Consider the following 21,831-nt stretch of genomic DNA (forward strand, 5'->3'; position numbering starts at 1 on the left):
TCTAATTAATATTTTTGGGTGTACATCCTCTCTTCCAACTCCATCCTCCCATGCCTCAATTCAGCATATTAGTAAATATTTTAGTGGTATACATTACCAGATTTTATGTCTTGAAGTTTTAGATTTCAGAGCAGTATGCTTAAGAAGTAGCATTGCAGGCTATTACATCATACTGCCTCAGGGAAACCCTGATTCAGTCACTTTGTGTCTAGCTCATGATTTCTCCATCTGTAGAGCAGGGTTACAATATCTAGCCCTGTAAGCATGCTTGAAGCTTAAACAAACTAATATATATGGAGCAGTCAGCATACAATACTTTCACTCTATGCACTTATTGTTAGTTGAAATAATAGTATTAATAATATCACTATAAGTCAAACATTTAATTTGTATACAAGTTTTTTAATATTTAGGCATTTTCTCTCCATCTTTGTAGATAACATTCAGTTTTTTTTGAAATTAAGCAATTTCTTAATTGTTTAAAATGTTCTGGATTGATGATATCAGTGTTGTATCCTTAACCTAGTCTTATGATACTAACACCTTTCAAGTATCTAGAATGTCTCCAAGAAATAATTTGACCCTGTTTCCTGAAGAGAAGACACTGGTTCTCACACGTATTAAAAAGTTTCACTATTTTTTATGAGAATTAAACAACAACAAACAAAACATTTGCATAAGAAATTAGTAACTGTGTAGAACTGTCAGAGTACTGAGTATCAACTGCCATGTAAAAGGGAGTAGAAAATATTTGAGAGACAGTATGCCTGTTCATGACAGGGATAAAGGAGAGGCAGAAGTATCTGGAATCCAGCCTAAACTTGGGCTTGTCATCTTTATAGACTGTTTGCTGGTATGTTCATTTTAGGAACACCAATAAAAAGTGAATAAAACTGATTTTAAAATATGCATCTTCTGGCATTTCAGGATGGTCTGGTGGAGGAGAAGTTAGTGTCATCTGAACATAATCCATAAATTTGAATTAAGGAGAACAGTAATTTTTTGTTCTATGCCACTGTTTAAGATGAAAGAAAAATTCTCATATGCACATCTTCTTTGAATTACACTTCTTAATGCCTGTGGAATGTTGCTGAGGATATTTAACTCTCTAACTTGACTACTCTATAAATCCCAACACAGGATTATCTTTCCTTTCCTAATTTTCTTGGCTATTCTGTTTGTTTACTTCTCTGGTTGTTTGTTTCTTGATTGCTGTTATTAATAGTTATTTTTCTTTTTCTTTCCTTAGTGCTGTGGAATTCAGTTCAACTAAAAATTACATTTTAAAGCAAATGCAACCGTCTTTATTTGATGAAATCCAGCTCAAATGTTAACTTTTTTTTGTGATGTCTTTCCTCAACCATGCATGTAGTGAATCACTTTCAATAGCAACTTCCCTCAGCAATTGCAGTTTAGTTATTTATGTGATTTTCTTCTAGAGAAGACCTAGAGCCTATATTTTCAGCATAACACTGAGCGTTAATACATGAGAAGGGAGAAAGGGAAGGAAGGTAACAGGAAGGAAGGTGAACACTTATATATAGTGATGTTAGTCTAAGCTGGGAGTTTGATGAAAATAAGACTGTCTTCCTTTATCGAATGAGGACCTCTTTGAGGACATAAAAATAATATATATATTTTTACTTCACTATAAATGAGGAGTTGTTATTGTAGAAAGTCAGGGATGAATGCTAATGAATGAGGTGTGAGACTAGACTTGGAAGTATTATAAGGAGAGGTTAAAACTGGTGTTTGGTCAGGAAGGAGGCAAGGAGAAGAGGAAATAGAACGTATTAATTTAGTGCTATGTATTAGGCACTTCAAAAGGGTGACTTGAGTATATTATCATTGTATATGTCATCTTTTTCATCCTCAAACTTCTCAAAATGATCTAATCACACCATTTTAAAACTTGGAAGCATCAGAAATTGGCAGTTCAAGTGACTTACCAAAGTCACAGAACTACTCTGTGGCAAAACTGAAGTTAAGGTTAGGAGAGAAAGAGTCTGAGCAAAACCCATACAGGGGAAGCAGTAATAGCAAATGAGAGGTGAAGGTGGAGGTGACACTGGGTCAGAAAGAGAGAAATGAGGAAGAAGTGAGACGTGTCGGTCGTCAGGAGAGTTGGGTTTGAGGGTGAGCAGGTCAAAGTAATGTAGTTGCCTGCATGGGATGAAGGGGCCAAGGACTTTGCTACAAAAAGCAAACAAGTGGAGGGTAAACAGACCTAAAAATGAAAGACATTTAAAAACAAAATCAAGTGTTTAGATGAAAAAGAATTGGATTTGAAGACAAATAAGAAGCTTCCCTACCCCAGGTTTTAAGTGTTCCTCTTTTACCATAAGAATTTCTGCCACACACAACTTGTCTGTGCCTCAAAGGAGAAGGGCTTTCATGACACAAGGAAAAGAAAACAAAATCTATGTTAGAAATGAGCTACAACTCAGAACAAAAACCCTAGGCAGGTTTTGTTTACCCGAACAGATTTTCTGTCCCACTGATTCCAAAGCCTGGGCTTCTAAGGGTGAACCCAACCCCTCCTCTGTGAATCTTACCAAGCTCAGATGTCAACTCTTCTGTGATGTTTTTTTTTTTTTCCCACTCATGTATGTAGTTAATCACCTACCTTTCAATCTAGTTTGTCTCAGACCTGTTCTCCAGTGCCCCAACTGAAGGCAGGGGCCAACTGGTTTTCATATTTACTATGACTCCAGAACCAGTCCCTCCAATTTTGCTGCCAGTCCTCTGGGAGACACAGGCAAATTAGTCTTAGAAGGATATGCTGCTTCTGGGCCTGCAGGAAAAATTGGACTAAAACCAGAGGATCTCCGAAGTACTCTCTAGGGAATCCTAAGTCAAATTCTGAGAAAATACAGAACGTGTGTGTGTCTGTGTGTGTGTGTGTGTGTGTGTGTGTTTCTGGGTAAGCATATGTCATGTGCATGTGCACATTTGTAAATTTATATAAATATACACATGAACACATGTGTATGCATGTATCTATATACAGGTATATGCATAACCATGCTCCTTTATGTAGAATTTTGTTTGCAAGTTTCCATGAATCTATGAGCCCATGTGTATTGAATGTGTGTGTATTCATGTCTTTGTGTATGCACACATTTTGTTTTTCTATACACACATATGTTTGTATGATATGTATTTTTTATAGATCCTTCTTAATATCCTAATGCTTGTTCCCTACTCATTCTAATATGCTGAATCTTGTTGGTCAGGAACATTCTTGTGTCCTATGGGCATAGGCAGAAACTATGTTGTGCTGAATCTGGTAAAGTGTAACCTAAGAAACTCTTTAAATTTACACCTTTTGCTTAGAGCTGTTTTTTTTTTCTTATATTAGTGACTCAAGGTTATACCTCAATCATATTACCACATACAGTTTTGACATACTTTTAATATCAATTTTTTGCTCTGTGATTTTAATCTAAGCTTCTATGTTTCTCCCGGGTATGTTTTCTTTGGTATATGGGCTCAAGAAGAAGCTGGATCCTTGTTCACTGCATTATTCTAGCTCAGAATCCATGTCATGTTACCCTCTGCATTGACCTTTCCTGAATCACTCTCAGAACTGGAAGTCAAAACACCTGATTTTGCTGTCTGCTTCTCCTAACTTTACTTTTTAGTTGTGAATATATGAATGGTGTCTGAACTCCAAAAAAAAGTAGATATTTAAAATGTTATTTGACTGTACTTCATTGCAAGCAGAATTCCACTCCAAAAGAAATCATTGCAACAGTTACCTTAACAAAGCAGCCCTTGGCCTTCTCTGGCTCTCCTCTTCCTCTTGCTCTTGCCCCTGAGACTCACCATTGATACTTTGTTTTGTACCAGGCACTACCTTGGTGGCCCCTCAGCCATCAGCCTGAATTGTAGTCTTAACCACATTCTCCAAAGATGATCATCTCCCCAGCCTGCCCTGAAGCAGTATCTGCCATATATAGATCTGGGAGGTTTTCCAGTCCAGAGTTGCCAGGGTGATTCCTTCATTTTCAGCTGCTCAGTTGCTCCCATCTTTTGAATTCTCACATAATGATAAACTTGACCATAGAAACACTCATTATTTGACAGTGTTCCTGTGATCACTTTGTCCTCTAAAGGCTCATGAGTAGGATCCCTGACCCAGTCCAGTTGCCGCAGGAAATACCCAGAGATTCTTCCGACATAAGCACGCTGGTTGCATGTAGATCAGCCACACTTCCCATAGGCTTTCCAAGCTCTGTGTGTCATGTGTGATCCCTTGTTTCCCAAATATGGAGAAAGTGATGGCTAAGCAACCACATTGGGGTGAGGAAATCTCTTGGCAAAATTAGTAAATACTAATTGGTCAATATTCAAATACTTGGTCAACATTCAAGTTCTCTAATAATATTTAAAGATAAGATTTCCTGCTTCTGTGCCATAACTACCTTAACTTGTACCCCAGAAGAATTTCTTTCTATTTTCTCTGAAATTAACAGGGATTAAGTGATCTCAGTTTTTACGACAGTCTATATGTGCCGAGCACTTATGTTCCAGAGATGGCTTATAGTCCTGTCCTGACTCTGCCCACCTTCTTTATGTAAACAGGAAAAACTGTCAAATTAGAACATATGTTTTGTAAATGGGAATCAAGAAAGGATAAATATGTCATGGGTGAAAGACCATGGTAGGAGAGGAAGCAAACACATTTCATAATAGCAAGGCATTTTAATTTATTTTATTTATCTGGCTGCTTTCCAATCATCACATTTGAGGGGCCTGGCTGGAGGGAGCCATTATTACTTCTGTAGACTTAACAATGCTTATTTATATAAGTGAAAAAAGCAATTAGAAATATTTGGCAGTTGCCATTAAGTTGTTATGTGTTTTACGTGCATTTTCTTCTTTAATTCCCACTATATTTACCATTTAATTTGATTTTTGAATGAGGCACATGGGTCTTAGAGAGAATAGGTAAATTAAAATCATTTTAATTTACTCTCACAATGGTAACCAATATCACAACCAAACTGTCAATTTATTGTATTGCATTATTTACACATTGAAATAAAGTAATTGTAGCAATTTACATTATTAAATTATTCTGTTCTCACTTTAAATCAATTTCCTTTGACTTTTTTCTTAAGCATGACTTAAATACATTCATATTTCTTGGCATGTTTTGTAATTATTTTTGCTGAAAACTGGTCATTTAAAGTAATATGTTGCAGCACATCTGAATTTTATTATTTTTTCCTGGAGTGCTATTATTTAATATTTTTAAATAACTTGTCTAAACTTAAAATTTTGTTAAAAATTGTGTCTCTTGTAATACATATTGGTACTAATGTCTCTGCTCAGATTACCTTAGTTCTTATTTTTTAGCATGTCTTTCTGTGGTGTCACCCTTGTGTTGGCATATTTTAGTAGTTAGCAATTTATGTTGGCATAGGTTGTGCTCAAACACCTTGACTCAGTAAGGTTTCTACCCCTTGGCAATGCATTTCTTTGTGGGGTGGGGATTGCATTAAAAGATGAGCCAGCTCTCAAATCTGCCTTGACTTTTACTTTATGCTGGGCCTCCTTGCATCTCTCTTGCACATGCTTATAATTTTCTGGCGAGATGTGAAGGTGTGGGGAATAGGCTTTTTCTGGCTCTACCAATTCCAGGATCTCTCTGTAAATGTAGCCTAGGGTGCTACTTACCCCAACATGGACCATAGTTTTAGAAAATCAGGTCTGTGCGTTTTCCCCATTAATTTATCATTTAACATTTACTGTGCTACTTTTTACTGAGAATGCTAATGCAGATTTTCACCTTCCACTTAAATCATACTTGCTTTTTCAGCCAAGGAGAATCCCAAGCTCAATGCTAGTAAAACAATAGTTCTCACAAACCACCCTGAATGCTGGGGATGTAGAAGGAGCCCTGACAAGATGGCACAGACTCTCACTGATCTTACTAAATGTTCTAACAGTTTCTCAGGAATAGATACTTCTCAGTTTGTTGTTTGACTTTCAATTTTTGATTCCTGAGATGGTTGCTTTTGACAATTTTATCCCATTTTATTCTTTATATTTTGGAGGATGATTTGCAGAATTCTTTATGCTTTCATAGCTGGATCACATTTTTATGTAGTAACATTAATAATGAAGACAGTTTGAAATTCATATAAACTATTACTCTTTTAGTTTTTTTTCATGGATAATGTGACATGCATTCTTGTTTTCACAACTCAAGAAATATATATGGCACCAGAAAAGTCATAGAACATTTGTTCACCTCATGTTTGGTGATTTTCTTAACCTTGTTTGAGTTCTGGTAGTAAGAAATTTTATTTATTCAAATATCAGTTATTACATACAACTATCACATAAAATCGTTGCTAGATATTAAAAGATTACTAATCTCTTAGAAACTAGTTGAGCACATAAGATTCAGAAAAAGCATAATTTTTTTTTTTTTTTTTGAGATGGAGTTTCACTTGTTGCCCAGGCTGGAGGGCAATGGTGTGATCTCAGCTCACCACAACCTCCGCCTCCCAGGTTCAAGTGATTCTCCTACCTCAGTCTCCCGAGTAGCTAGGATTACAGGTATGTGCCACCACGCCCAGCTAATTTTTGTATTTCTTTGGTAGAGACAGGGTTTCTCCATGTTAGTCAGGCTGGTCTCAAACTCCTGACCTCAAGTGATCTGCCCACCTCAACCTCTCAAAGTGTTGGGATTACAGGCGTGAGCCACTGCGCCTGGCCCATACTTTCTGTTTTTTAAGCATAGTGCTACTGCTTGGTTGTGTGAAATCTATTAATTTCTTCTTTAAATAATGAGTAGAAATTGAGTCATAAGTGATTAGGTAGTATATTACAAAATATGAAGTTTTGGACAAGAGATAGTTGACAAGTAAGCAGAAACTCACCTTTATTTCATATTTAATTTACAAATGAAAGGTATGGAGGGAACTCAAGGAAGGCTTAGATCAATTCCCATGATAGGCAAATCTAAAAAATTATTTAAAAAAATTGATAGGGTCTGGAGACCAAAATCTGTGTAGGAAGGAGTTGAAAAGGGGGTATTACCTTTGAACTGTAAGATTCAAGACTCACTGAATATTGAAACCAATCAGATATAGGCTCATCTTTTCTTTTTTCCACACTTAAGATACCATGGCTGATATAAAGAGGCCACAATTCAGTAGGAGTAGATAATAGTTTAAAAAGGCCTACATTCTCAAGACTATGATCCCAAGTAATATTCGGGAGAGAGCAGCAAAGACCTGCCTCTCATAATTGGACTGCACGATGTATGTGTAAGATGTAGGATGTAGTAATGGTCTGTTTGCTTGTTTACCTTTTTTACTGTATCAGGATACTTCTTGGATCAGAGAACAAGTGTGTTTCATCTCTCTACTCCAAATAATACTGCATGGAACCTGGAACAGGACTGGAATATTTTTGTTATATAAGATAGAAATAGACTCAGAGTGCCTAACAGTTACGGCACCTAGTTTAAATCACTGTTACATATGTGCAACACATATCATGCCTTTAGATTTCTTTACTATAAAGTTTTTAGTTTAGTGTCTGTTATTTTATTTTTCTTCAGTTTTTGTGCTGCCTTCACTCCCTGCATCCCCAAATGGGAATGATGTAGAGTCATTCATCTATCAATAAACAGTTTGCCAAAATGAAATCATTCTTGACATTTTTATTTTTATATATGATTGGTAATTCTTTTTAAAAATATCAAATAAGTGCATAAAATCACTCTTTATCTCAATGTGACATTTACTTCACTAAAAGTAAACCACAGACAACCCTCCAGCAACAATTCACTTATCTGCTGAATTGTCTTGGAATTATAAGGGTTGATACTCACAATCATCTCTTAAATGGCGAATTTATCAGATCATCAAAGATGAGACATGGTGTTGAAGCGCAGACACTTGGCAGATGAGCATTAATAGGAAGCAGGTATAGAACCAGGGCATGATAGCTGTGAATTACAAGAAGGCTGGGGACATATTTAGTGTGCACTGCACATGAAGAAAGAACCCAGCCTGTAGTTTTGAAAGAATTACTTATTATTATTCCTTAGGTGGAAATACCATTTCTGGGAATAAAGAAACAAGAGATTCTTATTTTCAAAGATCATTTGGAGCATGCAAGACCCGAAGAAGCTGGCAACTGAGGCAGAGATGAGTGATTTACTCCTTAGGTTAAGGATTGTCCACTTTATGAAGTTCATGATATATAAATGTAGAAATTCAATGTCCGAAAGAAAGGTCTTTGATAGGGCATACTACTCATGACAATCCATCCCAGTGTCATTATGTGTAGATCCAGAGGACTGTGATTTTATGTTCAAAGGCACTTGTCCACTTGCAAGACAATACATTTGGTAGACAATACATCTGGTACCGCAAATAGACAACTTTCTGCCCAAAGCATAAATTATCTTCAAAAAGAACTGCTGAATATGTTGTAGGTAAAAATCAAAAATAACTTTTTTGGTTTTTGTTATGGGAGTCAACTGACCTCATGGATCTTCTGCATCTTGATGTTACAGATAACACAGTTCATCGGGGGTGGAAAGAGCATAGAAACAGGACCCATGAGGGTGTGCACCAGGGGAAATTGTGTAAGTGTGGCCCCTCATTGAGTCTACAGATGCAATGCAATATCAAAATTCTAATGGTATTCTTAACAGAAAGAGAGAAAAACGTTCTAAAATTTATATGGAACCTCAAAAGACTCACAATAGTCAAAGCAATCCTGAGCAAAAAGGACATAGGTAGGGACATCACATTATCTGATTTCAAATTATACTACAGTGACATAGTAACAAAAACCATATGGTACTGGCATAAAGACAGATACATAAACCAATATGGCAGGATAGATAACCCAGGAATGAATCCACTCATTTACGCTCAACTGATTTTTGACAAAGGTGCCAAGAACATATATTGGGGAAAGAACAGTGTCTTCAAAACATAGTGCTGTGAAAACTGGTATTTACATGCAAAATAATGAAACTAGACCCTTATCTCTCGCCATATTAAAATATGGATGAAAGACTTAAATCAAAGACCAAAAACTATAAAATTACTGGAAGGAAACATCAGAGAAATTCTCCAGGACTCTTGTGGGCAAAGATTTCTTGAGTAAGACCACAAAAGCATAGGCAACCAAAGCAAAACTAGACAAATAAATCACATCAAACAAAAAATTGTTTTCTGCACAGCAAAGAAAACAATCAACAAAGTGAAGAGATATCTCACAGAATGGGAAAAAATATTTGCAAACTAGCCATTTGATAAGGAATTAATAATCAGAATATACAAAAAAGATCAACTAACTCAACAGCAGAAAACAAAACAAAACCCAAACAAAACCTAAATAATTTGATTTGAAGTAGGCAAAAGAGCTGAATAAATGTTTTTCAAAAGAAGACATGCAAATGGCCAATAGGTATTAAAAAATACTCAACATCACTAATCATTATGGAAATGCAAATCAAAACTACAGTGAGATATCATCTCACCCCAGTTAAAATGGCTTTTATTCAAAAGATAGGCAAATTGCAGAAGAATGAAACTGGACCCATACATTTCACCATATACAAGAACTAACTCCAGATGCATTATGAACTTAAATGTAGAACCCAAAACTGTTAAACTCCTAAAAGAAAACCTAGGAAATACAATTCTGGACATTAACCTTGGCAAAGACTTTATGAGTAAGTCCCCAAAAGCAATTGCAACAAAATCACAAAATGACAAGTGGAAATCAAACTAAAGAGCTTCTGCACAGCAACAGAAACTATCAACAGATAACGTACATAGTGGGAGAACATACTAGCAAACTATATACACAACAAAGGTCTAATATCCAGAATCTATAAGGAGCTTAGACAACTCAACAACGACAAAAAGCAAATAACCCCATTACAAAATGGGCCAAGGACAAGAAGAGACACTTCTTGAAAAAGACATACAAATGGCCAAAAGTACACATAAAAATGCTCAACATCACTAATTATTAGAGAAATGCAAATCAAACCACAATGAGATGCCATCTCCCACCAGTCAGAATGCAGCACTTCTTGGTTGCATCTAGTTGGCCATCTTGCCCTGAGTCCTCCAGAATGCCCACTATGAAAAAGAATAGCAAATGTTGATGGGGTTGCTGAGAAAACAGAATTCTTATACATTGTTGGCAGGAATATTAATCAGTTTAGCCACTCTGGTGAGTGGTTTGAAGATTTATCAAAGAACTTAGAACTATACCATTCAACCCAGCCATCCCACTACTGGGTGATATGCTCAAAGGAAAATAAATCATTCTACCAAAAAGACACATGAACTCCTATGCTTGTTCCAACAGTATTTACAATAGTAAACATATGGCATCAATGCTCATCAATGGTGGAAAAGATATGCCCATCAATAGTGCACTAGATAAAGAAAATATGGTACATATACACCATGGAATATTATGAACCCACAGAAAACAGTAAAATCATGTCATCTGCAGCAACATGGGTGCAGCTGGAGGCCATTATCCTAAGTCAATTAACACAGGAACAGAGGCCGGGCGGAGGTGGCTCAAGCCTGTAATTCCGGCACTTTGGGAGGCTGAGACGGGCGAATCACGAGGTCAGGAGATCGAGACCATCCTGGCTAACACGGTGAAACCCCGTCTCTACTAAAAAATACAAAAAAACTAGCCGGGCGTGGTGGCAGGCGCCTGTAGTCCCAGCTACTCGGGAGGCTGAGGCAAGAGAATGGCGTAAACCCAGGAGGCGGAGCTTGCAGTGAGCTGAGATCCGGCCACTGCACTCCAGCCTGGGCGACAGAGCAAGACTCCGTCTCAAAAAAAAAAAAAAAAAAAAAAAAAAAAAAAAAAACCATACAGGAACAGAAAACCAACTACTACATGTTCTTACTTGTAAGTGAAAGCTAAACATTGAGTACACATGGACAGGACATGAAGATGGGAACAGTAGGCAATGAGGATAACCAGAGGGGGAGGGCGGAAGAGAAGCAAAGGTGAAAAACCACCCATCAGGTACTACACTCACTACCTGGGCAATGAAATCATTCATACATCAAACCTCAGCAACATGCAGTTTGCCCAGGTAACAAACCTGCACATGACCCGCTGAATCTAAAATAAAAGGTGAAAAAAAAAAAAAAAGACAGACTATAATGAGTGTTGGTGAGGATGTGGATAAAGAAACCCCATACACTCTAAATGGGAGCATAAATCTGTATAGCCACAATGGAGAACAGTATGGAGGTTCCTCAAAAAGCTAAAAATAGAACTACTATTTAATCCAGTGATCCTACTGTTGGGTACATATCCAAAAGAAAAGAAATCAGTCTATCAAAGATATATCTACATTTTCATGTTTATTGCAGCAGTATTCACAATAGCCAAGGTATAGAATCAACCTAAGGGTCCATCGACACATGAATGAATAAATAAAATGTGGTGCATATACATAATGAAATATTATTCAGCCATAAGAAATAATGAAATCCTGTCACTTGAAACAACATAGATGGAAGTAGAGGACATTGTTTAAGTGAACTAGGCCTTGCACAGAATCAGGAATATCACATGTTCTTACTCATATATGGGAGATTTAAAAAAAAATTGAACTCATGGAGATAGAGAGTAGAATGATGGTTACCAGAATCTGAAAGGGGAATATAGAGAAGGTTTGGTTATGGGTAAAAAATAAAGTTAGAATGGAGAAATAAAAAATAAAGTTAGTGTTCTTTAGTACAACAGGCAACTGCAGTTATAATTTATTGCATATTTTGAAATAACAAAAAGTAGAATTGGAATGTTCCTGTCACAAAGAAATGATAAATGCTTGAGGTGATAGATATCCCAGTTACCCTGATTTGATCATTACACATTGTATACTTGTATCAAAATATCACATATGCCTTATAAAATTATGTACTCCTATTATGGATTCATAAAAATAAAACAGCATCTTTGAACTTGCAAACATTTATGTAAAAAACTAATTATTTTTCATGTAAGAAAACAGTGATGACATATTTACACATATATACATAAGAACTAATGAGTATCAACTTTATTTTAACAGAGTCAGTTCACAATGTGTAATCAACTGGTCACATGAAAAGAAGTAAATAAAAATTGCTTTGTGGTAAGAGGGTTCTAGAAAGAGTTATTAACTAATTCCTTATTTTGAATTGCTGTGGTCCATCCCCAATTTGTCATTTTATCTTCCCCAGTGAAATCACCTTGAGAATGGCCCTACGAATCTGCTGGGTCTTGATGCTGTTGATAACAGGGTTCATCAAGGGTGGGAAGAGCACAGAGACAGTGCCCATGAGGATGTGCACCAAGGGTGAGGCGTGGCGCCCAAGCCTGTGGACAATGGACAAGCCTAACACAGGCACATAGAAACAGAACACAGCCAGGATGTGGGAGACACAAGTGTTGAGGGCCTTCAGCCACTCCCCTGCAAAGACGATGGCCAGCATAGTGCAGAGGGTGACAGTGTAGGAGAGTAGGATAAAAAGAACATCAGAGCCCATGGCCAGCATAATGATGCACAGCCCATAGAGTCTGTTGAAATGTGTGTCAGAGCAAGCCAGGAGGATCATGTCTTGGTGAAGACAGTAAGCATGGGAGAGTGCCCCAGGTCGACAGTAGTCAAATTTTAATAGGTGCAATGAAGGTGCAGCAGTGACAGCAGCACATCGCACGCTCAGCACAACCCCAATCAATGCTACGCGGGGACCTGTGAGCCCAGATGCATAGCACAGTGGGAATCAGATGGCCACTAGGAGGTCCAGAGCCATAGTAAAGAGCATGGCTGACTCCATGAAGAAGGAGTGGAGGAAATGCTGCTGCAGAACACAGGGCACCAGGTTCACTGTGCGAGCATCAAACCACAGCACACCCAGCACAGAGGGCAGTGTGGACATGCACAAGCCCAAGTCTGTCACAGCCAGGATGGCCAGGAAGTAGTACATAGGCTGGTGGAGGGAAGGGTCAGTTCCAGATGCAAGATGGTGGCATTACCCACAAGGGCCACAAGGTATCCTACAAAAATGGGCAGTGAGATCAACTGGTGAGCCCACTCCAGGCCTGGGAAGCCCATCAGCAGGAATGTAGAGAAGCTCAAGTTGACACTTGATAGAGAGGGCATCATCAATTTCAAGAGGCCTATTCACTCTGGGGAAGGTGGCAATGTGTTTGAAGGTTAACAGGGCAGTTAGCACAATGGCTTCTGCTATAACTGGACACCAGTCTCCTGCTGGATGGTCTAGCCTCTCTGTACTGCCTGGACTTGGTTGCCCCTTAATTATCCACTGCCTTCACAAGCAGTCTAAACTCCTTCTCTGCATTCTGCACTGTTTTAATTAATGCCATCTAATTATTTACTTAACTCGATGATATTAAGCCTCTTCTGGGGATGCCATTCTACACTGGCTGCACTGGCACTTATAAAACTGTCTGTCTCCCTTAGGTCTTTGGCCCTCAAAGGAGTCTCCCTAGATGGAGGCAGGCTTGATGAATGCCAAAGAGGGATTAGCATCCTCTTAGATCAAAGCATTTGAGATGCCCAGTTATCTTAAAAGGAAATTTCGTGAACCATGAGCACCCCTAAGAGGGATTTCAGTGAGCCAGATGATCTTTCACTCTCTTCTTTCCTCAGCTGCCAACTTTGTAAGAAAATGTATTGGGTGCTTCTCAGTTCTCTTTTTTTGTCTTTCTTTTCTTTTCCCAGACAAAACTCCCCTTGAGTCTGTCTTTACAACCAGGTTCACCGTCATTCACTGAGCAAATATGTAAAGATCACAAGCTTTGGGTCAGATATTTGAATGCAAGCATTAATAATAAGACACAAAGTCTATCTTTCAGAAAGCATTGTCTTCTGCAGGAGGTTCATGTGAAAAAACTTTCCTTGATGAAGCAAAAACAGACTTCCCAGGTAATACAAATATTTAGCAAGCTTTCCTTACTCATGTCTGCACTATCATTCAAAATAGGGAACACTTTAAATAGAGGGGAAAACATGTACAAAGGCTCATAGTTGTCACAAACAAAGACATAAAATTATGTGAACTTCAATTACATGAGCCATCTGTATTTGAATTGATAAGCCATATCAATTTCAAAGGCTTACAGAGGCTTGTGGATATTAAATAACAGGGGATAGTTGTAAAGATTTTTGCCTGCAGGAATATAGGCTTGTGCTGAGGAATGGACCAGACCATTTAAAGCAGATACTGTCATTAGCAGGAATATGTATAGCTTTGGCTGATTTTATTTATTTATTTATTTATTTTGTTTATTGTTGTTGTTGAATCAGTGGAGCATAGTTAAAACTACAAGCACCACAGTCAGAGAGAACTGTCAAACTTGGTATAATACTGGGCAAGATATTTTGTCTCTCAGCCTCAGTGTACTTATCTGTAAAATGGGTAATCTAGTAGTACCCATTTCATAAGGTTATTGTCAAGATAAAGTGACTTATAGTGTATTATGCCCTTAGAATAATACCTAGGTTATAATATATGCTTTAAAAACTATTATATGCAAAATAGAAGGTACTCAGTACCTTCTACTGAGTTCTTCTGTGAACCTATAACTCTTAAAGTCAAGTCTATTTAAAAAGGATTTAATACAATAATTTTATGTTACTGTTTTCTGTTGCTATCTTTTCCTGATACTAAATGGAAAAATAGATAATATATTCTAGGAAAGAGAACAAAAAAGTTAGGGAGAAGCCAGGTGATGGGACTTCCTTCAGTATGACATGGAAAACACAGCTCTGAATCGAGTGGCCCTGTTTGGAGAGGAGGTCCAGCATAATGGTTTAAGAAAATCAGACATGCTTGATATTGAATTTCAGTTCTGACTTATGTTAGTGATTGAACTAAGGAAAGTTCCTTTCCTCTCTGAACCTCAGTTTCCTAATTTTAAAACATTGAAAATAATAATACGTCCCTACTTTACAGGTTTGGTGAGAAAATTAAATGAAATAATGAAAAATAATAAAAATAAAAAAGTACTCAGCACTCTCTACCGTGACTTAAATGCTTAATAAATATTAGCATTTATCATGATCACAATTATCATCTTCACTGTCATCTTCAGCATAATATATAACCTTTTATAGTCATTGTAAAATGCTCTTTTTAGATTATAAAACTGAAATATCTTCTTCAGAAAATTGGTATAAGGCAAAGTTAGAGAAATACATATAGAAAATAAGATATATCACAGCTGTGTTTCTTTTGATACAAATATTTATAACCTTTTACATAGTGATTGTTCTGTACATAATTTTGCTTATTGTTTTTCATTTAATATTTTGCTAACAGTTTCCTAAGCATTTAAATTTCATTTTAATAATAAATAGTGAATCAAATGAATATGCTTTGATTTATGTAACATTTTTGTTCTAGACATTTTGTGTGCTTTCATTCTTAAAATTATGGACAATAACACAATTAAATTATAATATTCACTTATTAAATAGTTCAACACATATTTATTGATCATTGACTTAGGAGCTCGATTTAGAACTGTGAGCAAACAGGAAAAATATTTTGCCACGAGTAGCTTACATCCTAAATTTTTAATTTATCCTTTATTTAGGACAGATTTTTAGAAGTGGCATTTCTGAGACACAGAGAGTGAATATTTTCAAGTCTTTTGATGTATTTTGTTTTTTTCTGAAAGACAAATTAAATCACGTTTTCATTCCAGTGTGTGAAAATACCTCTTTTACCACATTCTTAACAGCACAGATATTGATTGTTAACTCTTTTCTTTAATATTCGTTTAGTAACGAATTAAAACATGTTAATTTGCATTTTAAATTTTGGTAAGGTAGGAAGTTTTCAAATATGTTATTACCTATATGTATTTCCTAATTTGAAAAGAATGAAATTTAGATGTCAGTGGTCTATTTGTTAATAAGAGGCAAAATGGAACTTCAATGCTAATCTAATCCAAATCCTTCATTTTTTATACACCATTCTACCAAATGAGATCTATAGAATAGAAATTTCCTCTCAACATGTAGAAGAATATTCTAAGTCCCAGAATTGCTATTGAGTAATGTGGCCTACTATGTGGATGTAAATTAAAGTTTAGAATGGAGCCTATGTTTAAGGAGTGCCAGCTTGTAAGGCTGGAGAAACTGCTGGGTTCCAGAGGGTCTCCCAAGCCTGAGATTCTGACAGCACCCACACATACATACAAACATACACAAGAAACCACACAAATATACATAGCGTTTGGTTCTTTTTTTTTTTTTATACTTTAAGTTCTAGGGTACATGTGAACAACGCACAGGTTTGTTACATATGTATATATGTGCCATGTTGGTGTGCTGCACCCAATAACTCATCATTTACATTAGGTATATCTCCTAATGCTATCCCTCCCCCTACCCCCTCCCCACAATAGGACCTGGTGTGTGATGCTCCCCTTCCTGTGTCCAAGTGATCTCATTGTTTAGTTCCTATGAGCGAGAACATGCGGTATTTGGTTTTCTGTTCTTGCGATAGTTTGCTGAGAATGATGGTTTCCAGCTGCATTCATGTCCCTACAAAGGACACAAACTCATCCTTTTTGATGGCTGCATAGTATTCCATGGTGTATATGTGCCACATTTTCTTAATCCAGTCTGTCACTGATGGACATTTGGGTTGATTCCAAGTCTTTGCTATTGTGAATAGTGCTGCAATAAACATACATATGCATGTGTCTTTATAGCAGCATGACTTATAATCCTTTGGGTATATCCCCAGTAATGAGATAGCTGGGTCAAATGATATTTCTAGTTCTAGATCCTTGAGGAATCGCCATACTGTTTTCCACAATGGTTAAACTAGTTGACAGTCCCACCAACAGTGTAAAAGTGTTCCTATTTCTCCACATCCTCTCCAGCACCTGTTGTTTCCTGATTTTTTAAATGATTGCCATTCTAACTGGTGTGAGATGGTATCTCATTGTGGTTTTGATTTGCATTTCTCTGATGGTGAGTGATGATGAGCATTTTTTCATTTATCTGTTGGCTGTATGAATGTCTTCTTTTGAGAAATGTCTGTTCATATCCTTTGCCTACTTTTTGATGGGGTTGTTTGATTTTTTCTTGTAAATTTGATTGAGTTCTTTATAGGTTCTGGATATTAGCCCTTTGTCAGATGAGTAGATTGCAAAAATTTTCTCCCATTCTGTAGGTTGCCTGTTCACTCTGTTGGTAGTTTCTTTTGCTGTGCAGAAGCTCTTTAGTTTAATTAGATCCCATTTGTGAATTTTGGCTTTTGTTGCCATTGCTTTTGGTTTTAGACAAGAAGTCCTTGCCCATGCCTATGTCGTGAATAGTATTACCTAGGTTTTCTTCTAGGGTTTTTATGGTTCTAGGTCTAATATTTAAGTCTCTAATCCATCTTGAATTAATTCTCGTATAAGGAGTAAGGAAAGGATCCGGTTTCAGCTTTCTACTTATGGCTAGCCAATTATCTCAGCACCATTTATTAAATAGGGAATCCTTTCCCCATTTCTTGTTTTTGTCAGGTTTGTCAAAGATCAGATGGCTGCAGATATGTGGTATTATTTCTGAGGACTCTGTTCTGTTCCATTGGTCTGTATCTCTGTTTTGGTACCAGTACCATGCTGTTTTGGTTACTGTAACCTTATAGTATAGTTTGAAGTCAGGTAGCATGATACCTCCAGCTTTGTTCTTTTGGCTTAGGATTGTCTTGGCAATGCGGGCTCTTTTTTGGTTCCATATGAACTTTAAAGCAGTTTTCTCCAATTCTATGAAGAAACTCATTGGTAGCTTGATGGGGATGGCATTGAATATATAAATTACCTTGCGCAGTATGGCCATTTTCACAATATTGATTCTTCCTATCCGTGAGCATGGTATGTTCTTCCATTTGTTTGTGTCCTCTTTTATTTCACTGAGCAGTGGTTTGTAGTTCTCCTTGAAGAGGTCCTTTACATCCCTTGTAAGTTGGATTCCTAGGTATTTTATTCTCTTTGAAGCTGTTGTGAATGGAAGTTCATTCATGATTTGGCTGTTTGTCTGTTACTGATGTATGAGAATGCTTGTGATTTTCGCACATTGATTTTGTATCCTGAGACTTTGCTGAAGTTGCTTATCAGCTTAAGGAGATTTTGGGCTGAGACAATGGGGTTTTCTAAATATACAATCATGTCATCTGCAAACAGGGATAATTTGACTTCTTCTTTTCTTAACTGAATACCCTTTATTTCTTTCTCTTGCCTGATTGCCCTAGCCAGAACTTCCAACACTATGTTGAATAGGAGTGGTGAGAGAGGGCATCCCTGTCTTGTGCCAGTTTTCAAAGAGAATGCTTCCAGTTTTTGCCAATTCAGTATGATATTAGCTGTGCGTTTGTCATAAATAGCTCTTGTTTGGTTCTTTTTTAAATTTCACTTTGAAATTTTGTTTCTTTTCCTTTTTATCTTTGAAATGGGGTCTCACTTGGTCACCCAGGCAGTGGCGTGATTATGGCTCACTACAGCCTCAACCCCCTGGGCTCAAGCACTCTTCCCACCTCAGCCTCAGGCTAAAAAAAAAGAAATAAAGAGGAGGGGAGGAGTTGGGGAGAGAGGAGGCAGAGCCTGGAACATAGAGGCAGGAAAGTCTGCCTTATTGTGGAGGCAGGGATATCACTATTCAGGGCCCAGGAACTTCTATACTGCTAAATCCATGCTAAGAAATGTAGAGTTTAGTTAATTAAACAACTTAGCACATTTTTTGTGGACCCTGATCAGACAGGAGAAGTGATGGTTTATGTACAAGCTTTCTCATTCCCCAGAACTTTGAAGAACAACTTTCAGGAAGTATCTCCTGGTCATAATATATAAGAGTGTGTGAGTGTGTGTGTGCCTATATATATGTAGATATATGTATGCACACATACACTCATATATACCTATATATACATGTATATAGGTATTCATGTGTATATACACACACACACACACACGTTATGTTAATATATAAAATATTTATAATATAAATATATGTATATATTTTTGATAGGGGCAGTGTCTTCCTGTGTTGTCCAGTTTGGTCTCAAACTCCTGGCCTTCAGCAATCCTCCCACCTTGGCCTCCCAAAGTGCTGGGATTACAGCATAAGTCACTGTGCCTGGCCTCATGGTAATTTTAACCTGTAGGAGAATGGGTGGGAGGATCCAGGGGGCCTGAGTAAAGTAGAACTGGGACAATGAAGACAACATCTTGATGGATGCCAGCAGAAAGGTGTCTTCTTGGGCTTCTGAATGTGAAGAGGAGGAGTTCCTCGAGACAAGAAGAGAACTTCTCTTAGCTCTGGATCCCACTTTATGTATCTATATGTCCACACATACATTTAATATTTATTTATCGAGTATATAGCATGTGCTAGGCATTGTATTTATATAGATTTACTGGTGTGCAAGACATGCATAATTTCTCCAAGGATCTTTATTTAGTTGTTCTAATGGACACATGCACACACCTTCATAAACAGGACATTACTGTATGACAAATGTCACGCAGGGCACGGTGGAAGGAAACTGATGGAACATTTGGTGCTCCACTATTGGAAAGGGAGGAGCTATCTGTGAAAACGTCCTTGAGGAAGCAACTTCAAAGCTGAGACTCCTGCAAGGATTGCATTTAGTCACTCGTAGGGACAGGCTGATCAGCCAATGTAAAGTTTATTTACTTCTGAGCAATGGGCTTGTGACTTCAATATGTTTGTGAGAGTTTCCTTGGCTGAAGCTTTCTCACATTACATGTCATTGTTCAATATCACACAACTAAAGCACCTAAAAGTAAATACTGACTTTAGCTTAATGTTGGACTTGAGGTTGTAAGGTAAAATCAGGGATGAGAGGAGTCAAGGATAGGGTCAAAGTCTCTTCTTCTAGAGGAATATGGTCAGGAGAGAGCAGAACCTCAGAAATTTGGGGAGGTGGGGGTGGCGGTGGGTGTTGCTTGAACCAGGTGTTGAGGAAGAATGCAGGAGTTCTGAGGTTTCTGATGTGACTTGGGGGTCTGAAAGTTACTGCTGATCAGCATAGAAAAAGATGAGAAGAAACTTGGCCAGGTAGAGAAGATGGAAGCAGTCCCAAGGAACCATTGAAGGAGGTGTATTTCCGGAGGTGAGTTAGAGCAAATGGCATTTACCTGGGCTCTGCCAGGCTCTCTTCTGGGTGCTCTGTTACTTATTGTTCTTTTTAGTTTTTATTTAGTTTCATTTTAGTTTTAGTTACATTGATGATGGTCTTCAACAAAGCTGCTTTCTGGATAGCTTTGATGCTACTAAAAATGCCAGTTCTCAGATGTAGGAGGAATCATTCAAATTTAAGCAAGAGAAGGTCAGTTTTTTTTTTTTTAAGCCACAGCTGAAGAAATAAATTTGCCCATACTTTATTTAGGATGCGAGCAAAAAACTTTGGGAGCATGGGGTACTATAATACATACTCAATACTCAAATTTTCAGTCCAATTTGGGGCCTCAGTAATAACTCAATAATACATACTCAAATTTTCAGTCCAATTTGGGGCCTTCTTATAGGCACCCAGGGGCAATTTTAGCCCCAGGACTCAGAACTGGCCTTTTTAAGACCTAGGAACTTGATAATGACATGGCGGATCTCCTTGGTCTTAATACTGTATATGATTGGGTTAAGCATGGGAGGCACAAAAAGGTAGACATTGGCCATAAGAAGATGAAAAGCAGGTGGGGCATGCTTCCCAAAACGGTACACCAGGGACAACCCCATCATGGGCACAAAGAATACTAGCACAGCACAGAGATGAGCAGTGCATGTCTGAAAGGCACGGTGCTGGTCCTCCTGGGAGGCCAGGCCTGCTACTGTGTGCAGGATGAGTCCATAGGACAGTGCGATGAGCACCAGGTCCAGCATCACAGTGAAAACTACTACCATCAGTCCATACAGGTTATTGAAGGTGGTATCTGTGCAGGCTAGCTGTATCACTTCCTGGTGCAGGCAAAACGAGTGGGAGAGGACCACAGATCCACAGTAGGGAAAAGCCTTCAGGAGGAGGACAATAGGGATAGTGGCCACAGGTCCCCGGAAAATGACAATCAGGCCTGCCCTGACCACTTGCTGGCCAGTGATAATGACCGAATACCTCAGAGGGTGGCAGATGGCCACAAAGCGGTCAAAGGACATGATGAGGAGCACCGAAGACTCCATGAAGGAAAATGAGTGGATGCAGAACATCTGGATTTGACATGCTCCAAAGTAGATATGATGGGAGTTAAACCAGAAGATCCCCATAGTGGTGGGCAAGGTGGACACACACAGCCCCAGGTCAGTGAGGGCCAGCAAGGACAGTAGATAGTACATGGGTGTGTGCAGACGAGGGCTGGTCTTAATAATGATCAGAATGAAACAATTGCCTGAGATGGCCACCATGTACATAAAGAAAAAGGGGATGAAAATCCAGTGTTTGATGGCTTCCAATCCAGGAAAGCTGGTGAGATAGAACATGGGGCTAAACTGAGTAATGTTGGACAGCGGCATGAATTGAAGACTGCGTGAATATTGGGCTGACATTCCTCGGGGATTGAGCTGAAAATAAATGGATATTTCTGGTTACTAATTCTTCAGCTTCACTAACATTCACAACATCCCAAGCAGTACCACGGTCATCATCACCTTTAGTATTATCTACTCCACCCTTATGAATTCCACCAGGCTCACTTCTGAACTTTCTTTGATAACATTGCCCTCACCAGTTTTTCTCTGTATTTCTGTTATTCCAGTTCCTCTCTGCCTCTTTGCTG

The 21,831-nt window shown here is 38.0% G+C and overlaps 1 protein-coding gene and 1 pseudogene across 1 annotated transcript; both read right to left on the minus strand.

The window, feature by feature from the left end:
* Positions 1-12,239: 12,239 nt before the first annotated feature.
* LOC107127378 (olfactory receptor 51L1-like) lies at positions 12,240-13,180 on the minus strand (annotated as a pseudogene).
* A 7,428-nt stretch (positions 13,181-20,608) lies between these two features.
* On the minus strand, positions 20,609-21,601 carry LOC102137006 (olfactory receptor 51M1). The gene has a single exon (XM_005578901.4). It carries the CDS (start codon positions 21,599-21,601, stop codon positions 20,609-20,611), a length of 993 nt encoding a protein of 330 aa, XP_005578958.3.
* Between the last annotated feature and the right edge of the window lie 230 nt (positions 21,602-21,831).

This window comes from Macaca fascicularis, chromosome 14 (assembly GCF_037993035.2).
Source record: "Macaca fascicularis isolate 582-1 chromosome 14, T2T-MFA8v1.1".
NCBI classification, from domain to species: Eukaryota; Metazoa; Chordata; class Mammalia; order Primates; family Cercopithecidae; genus Macaca; species Macaca fascicularis.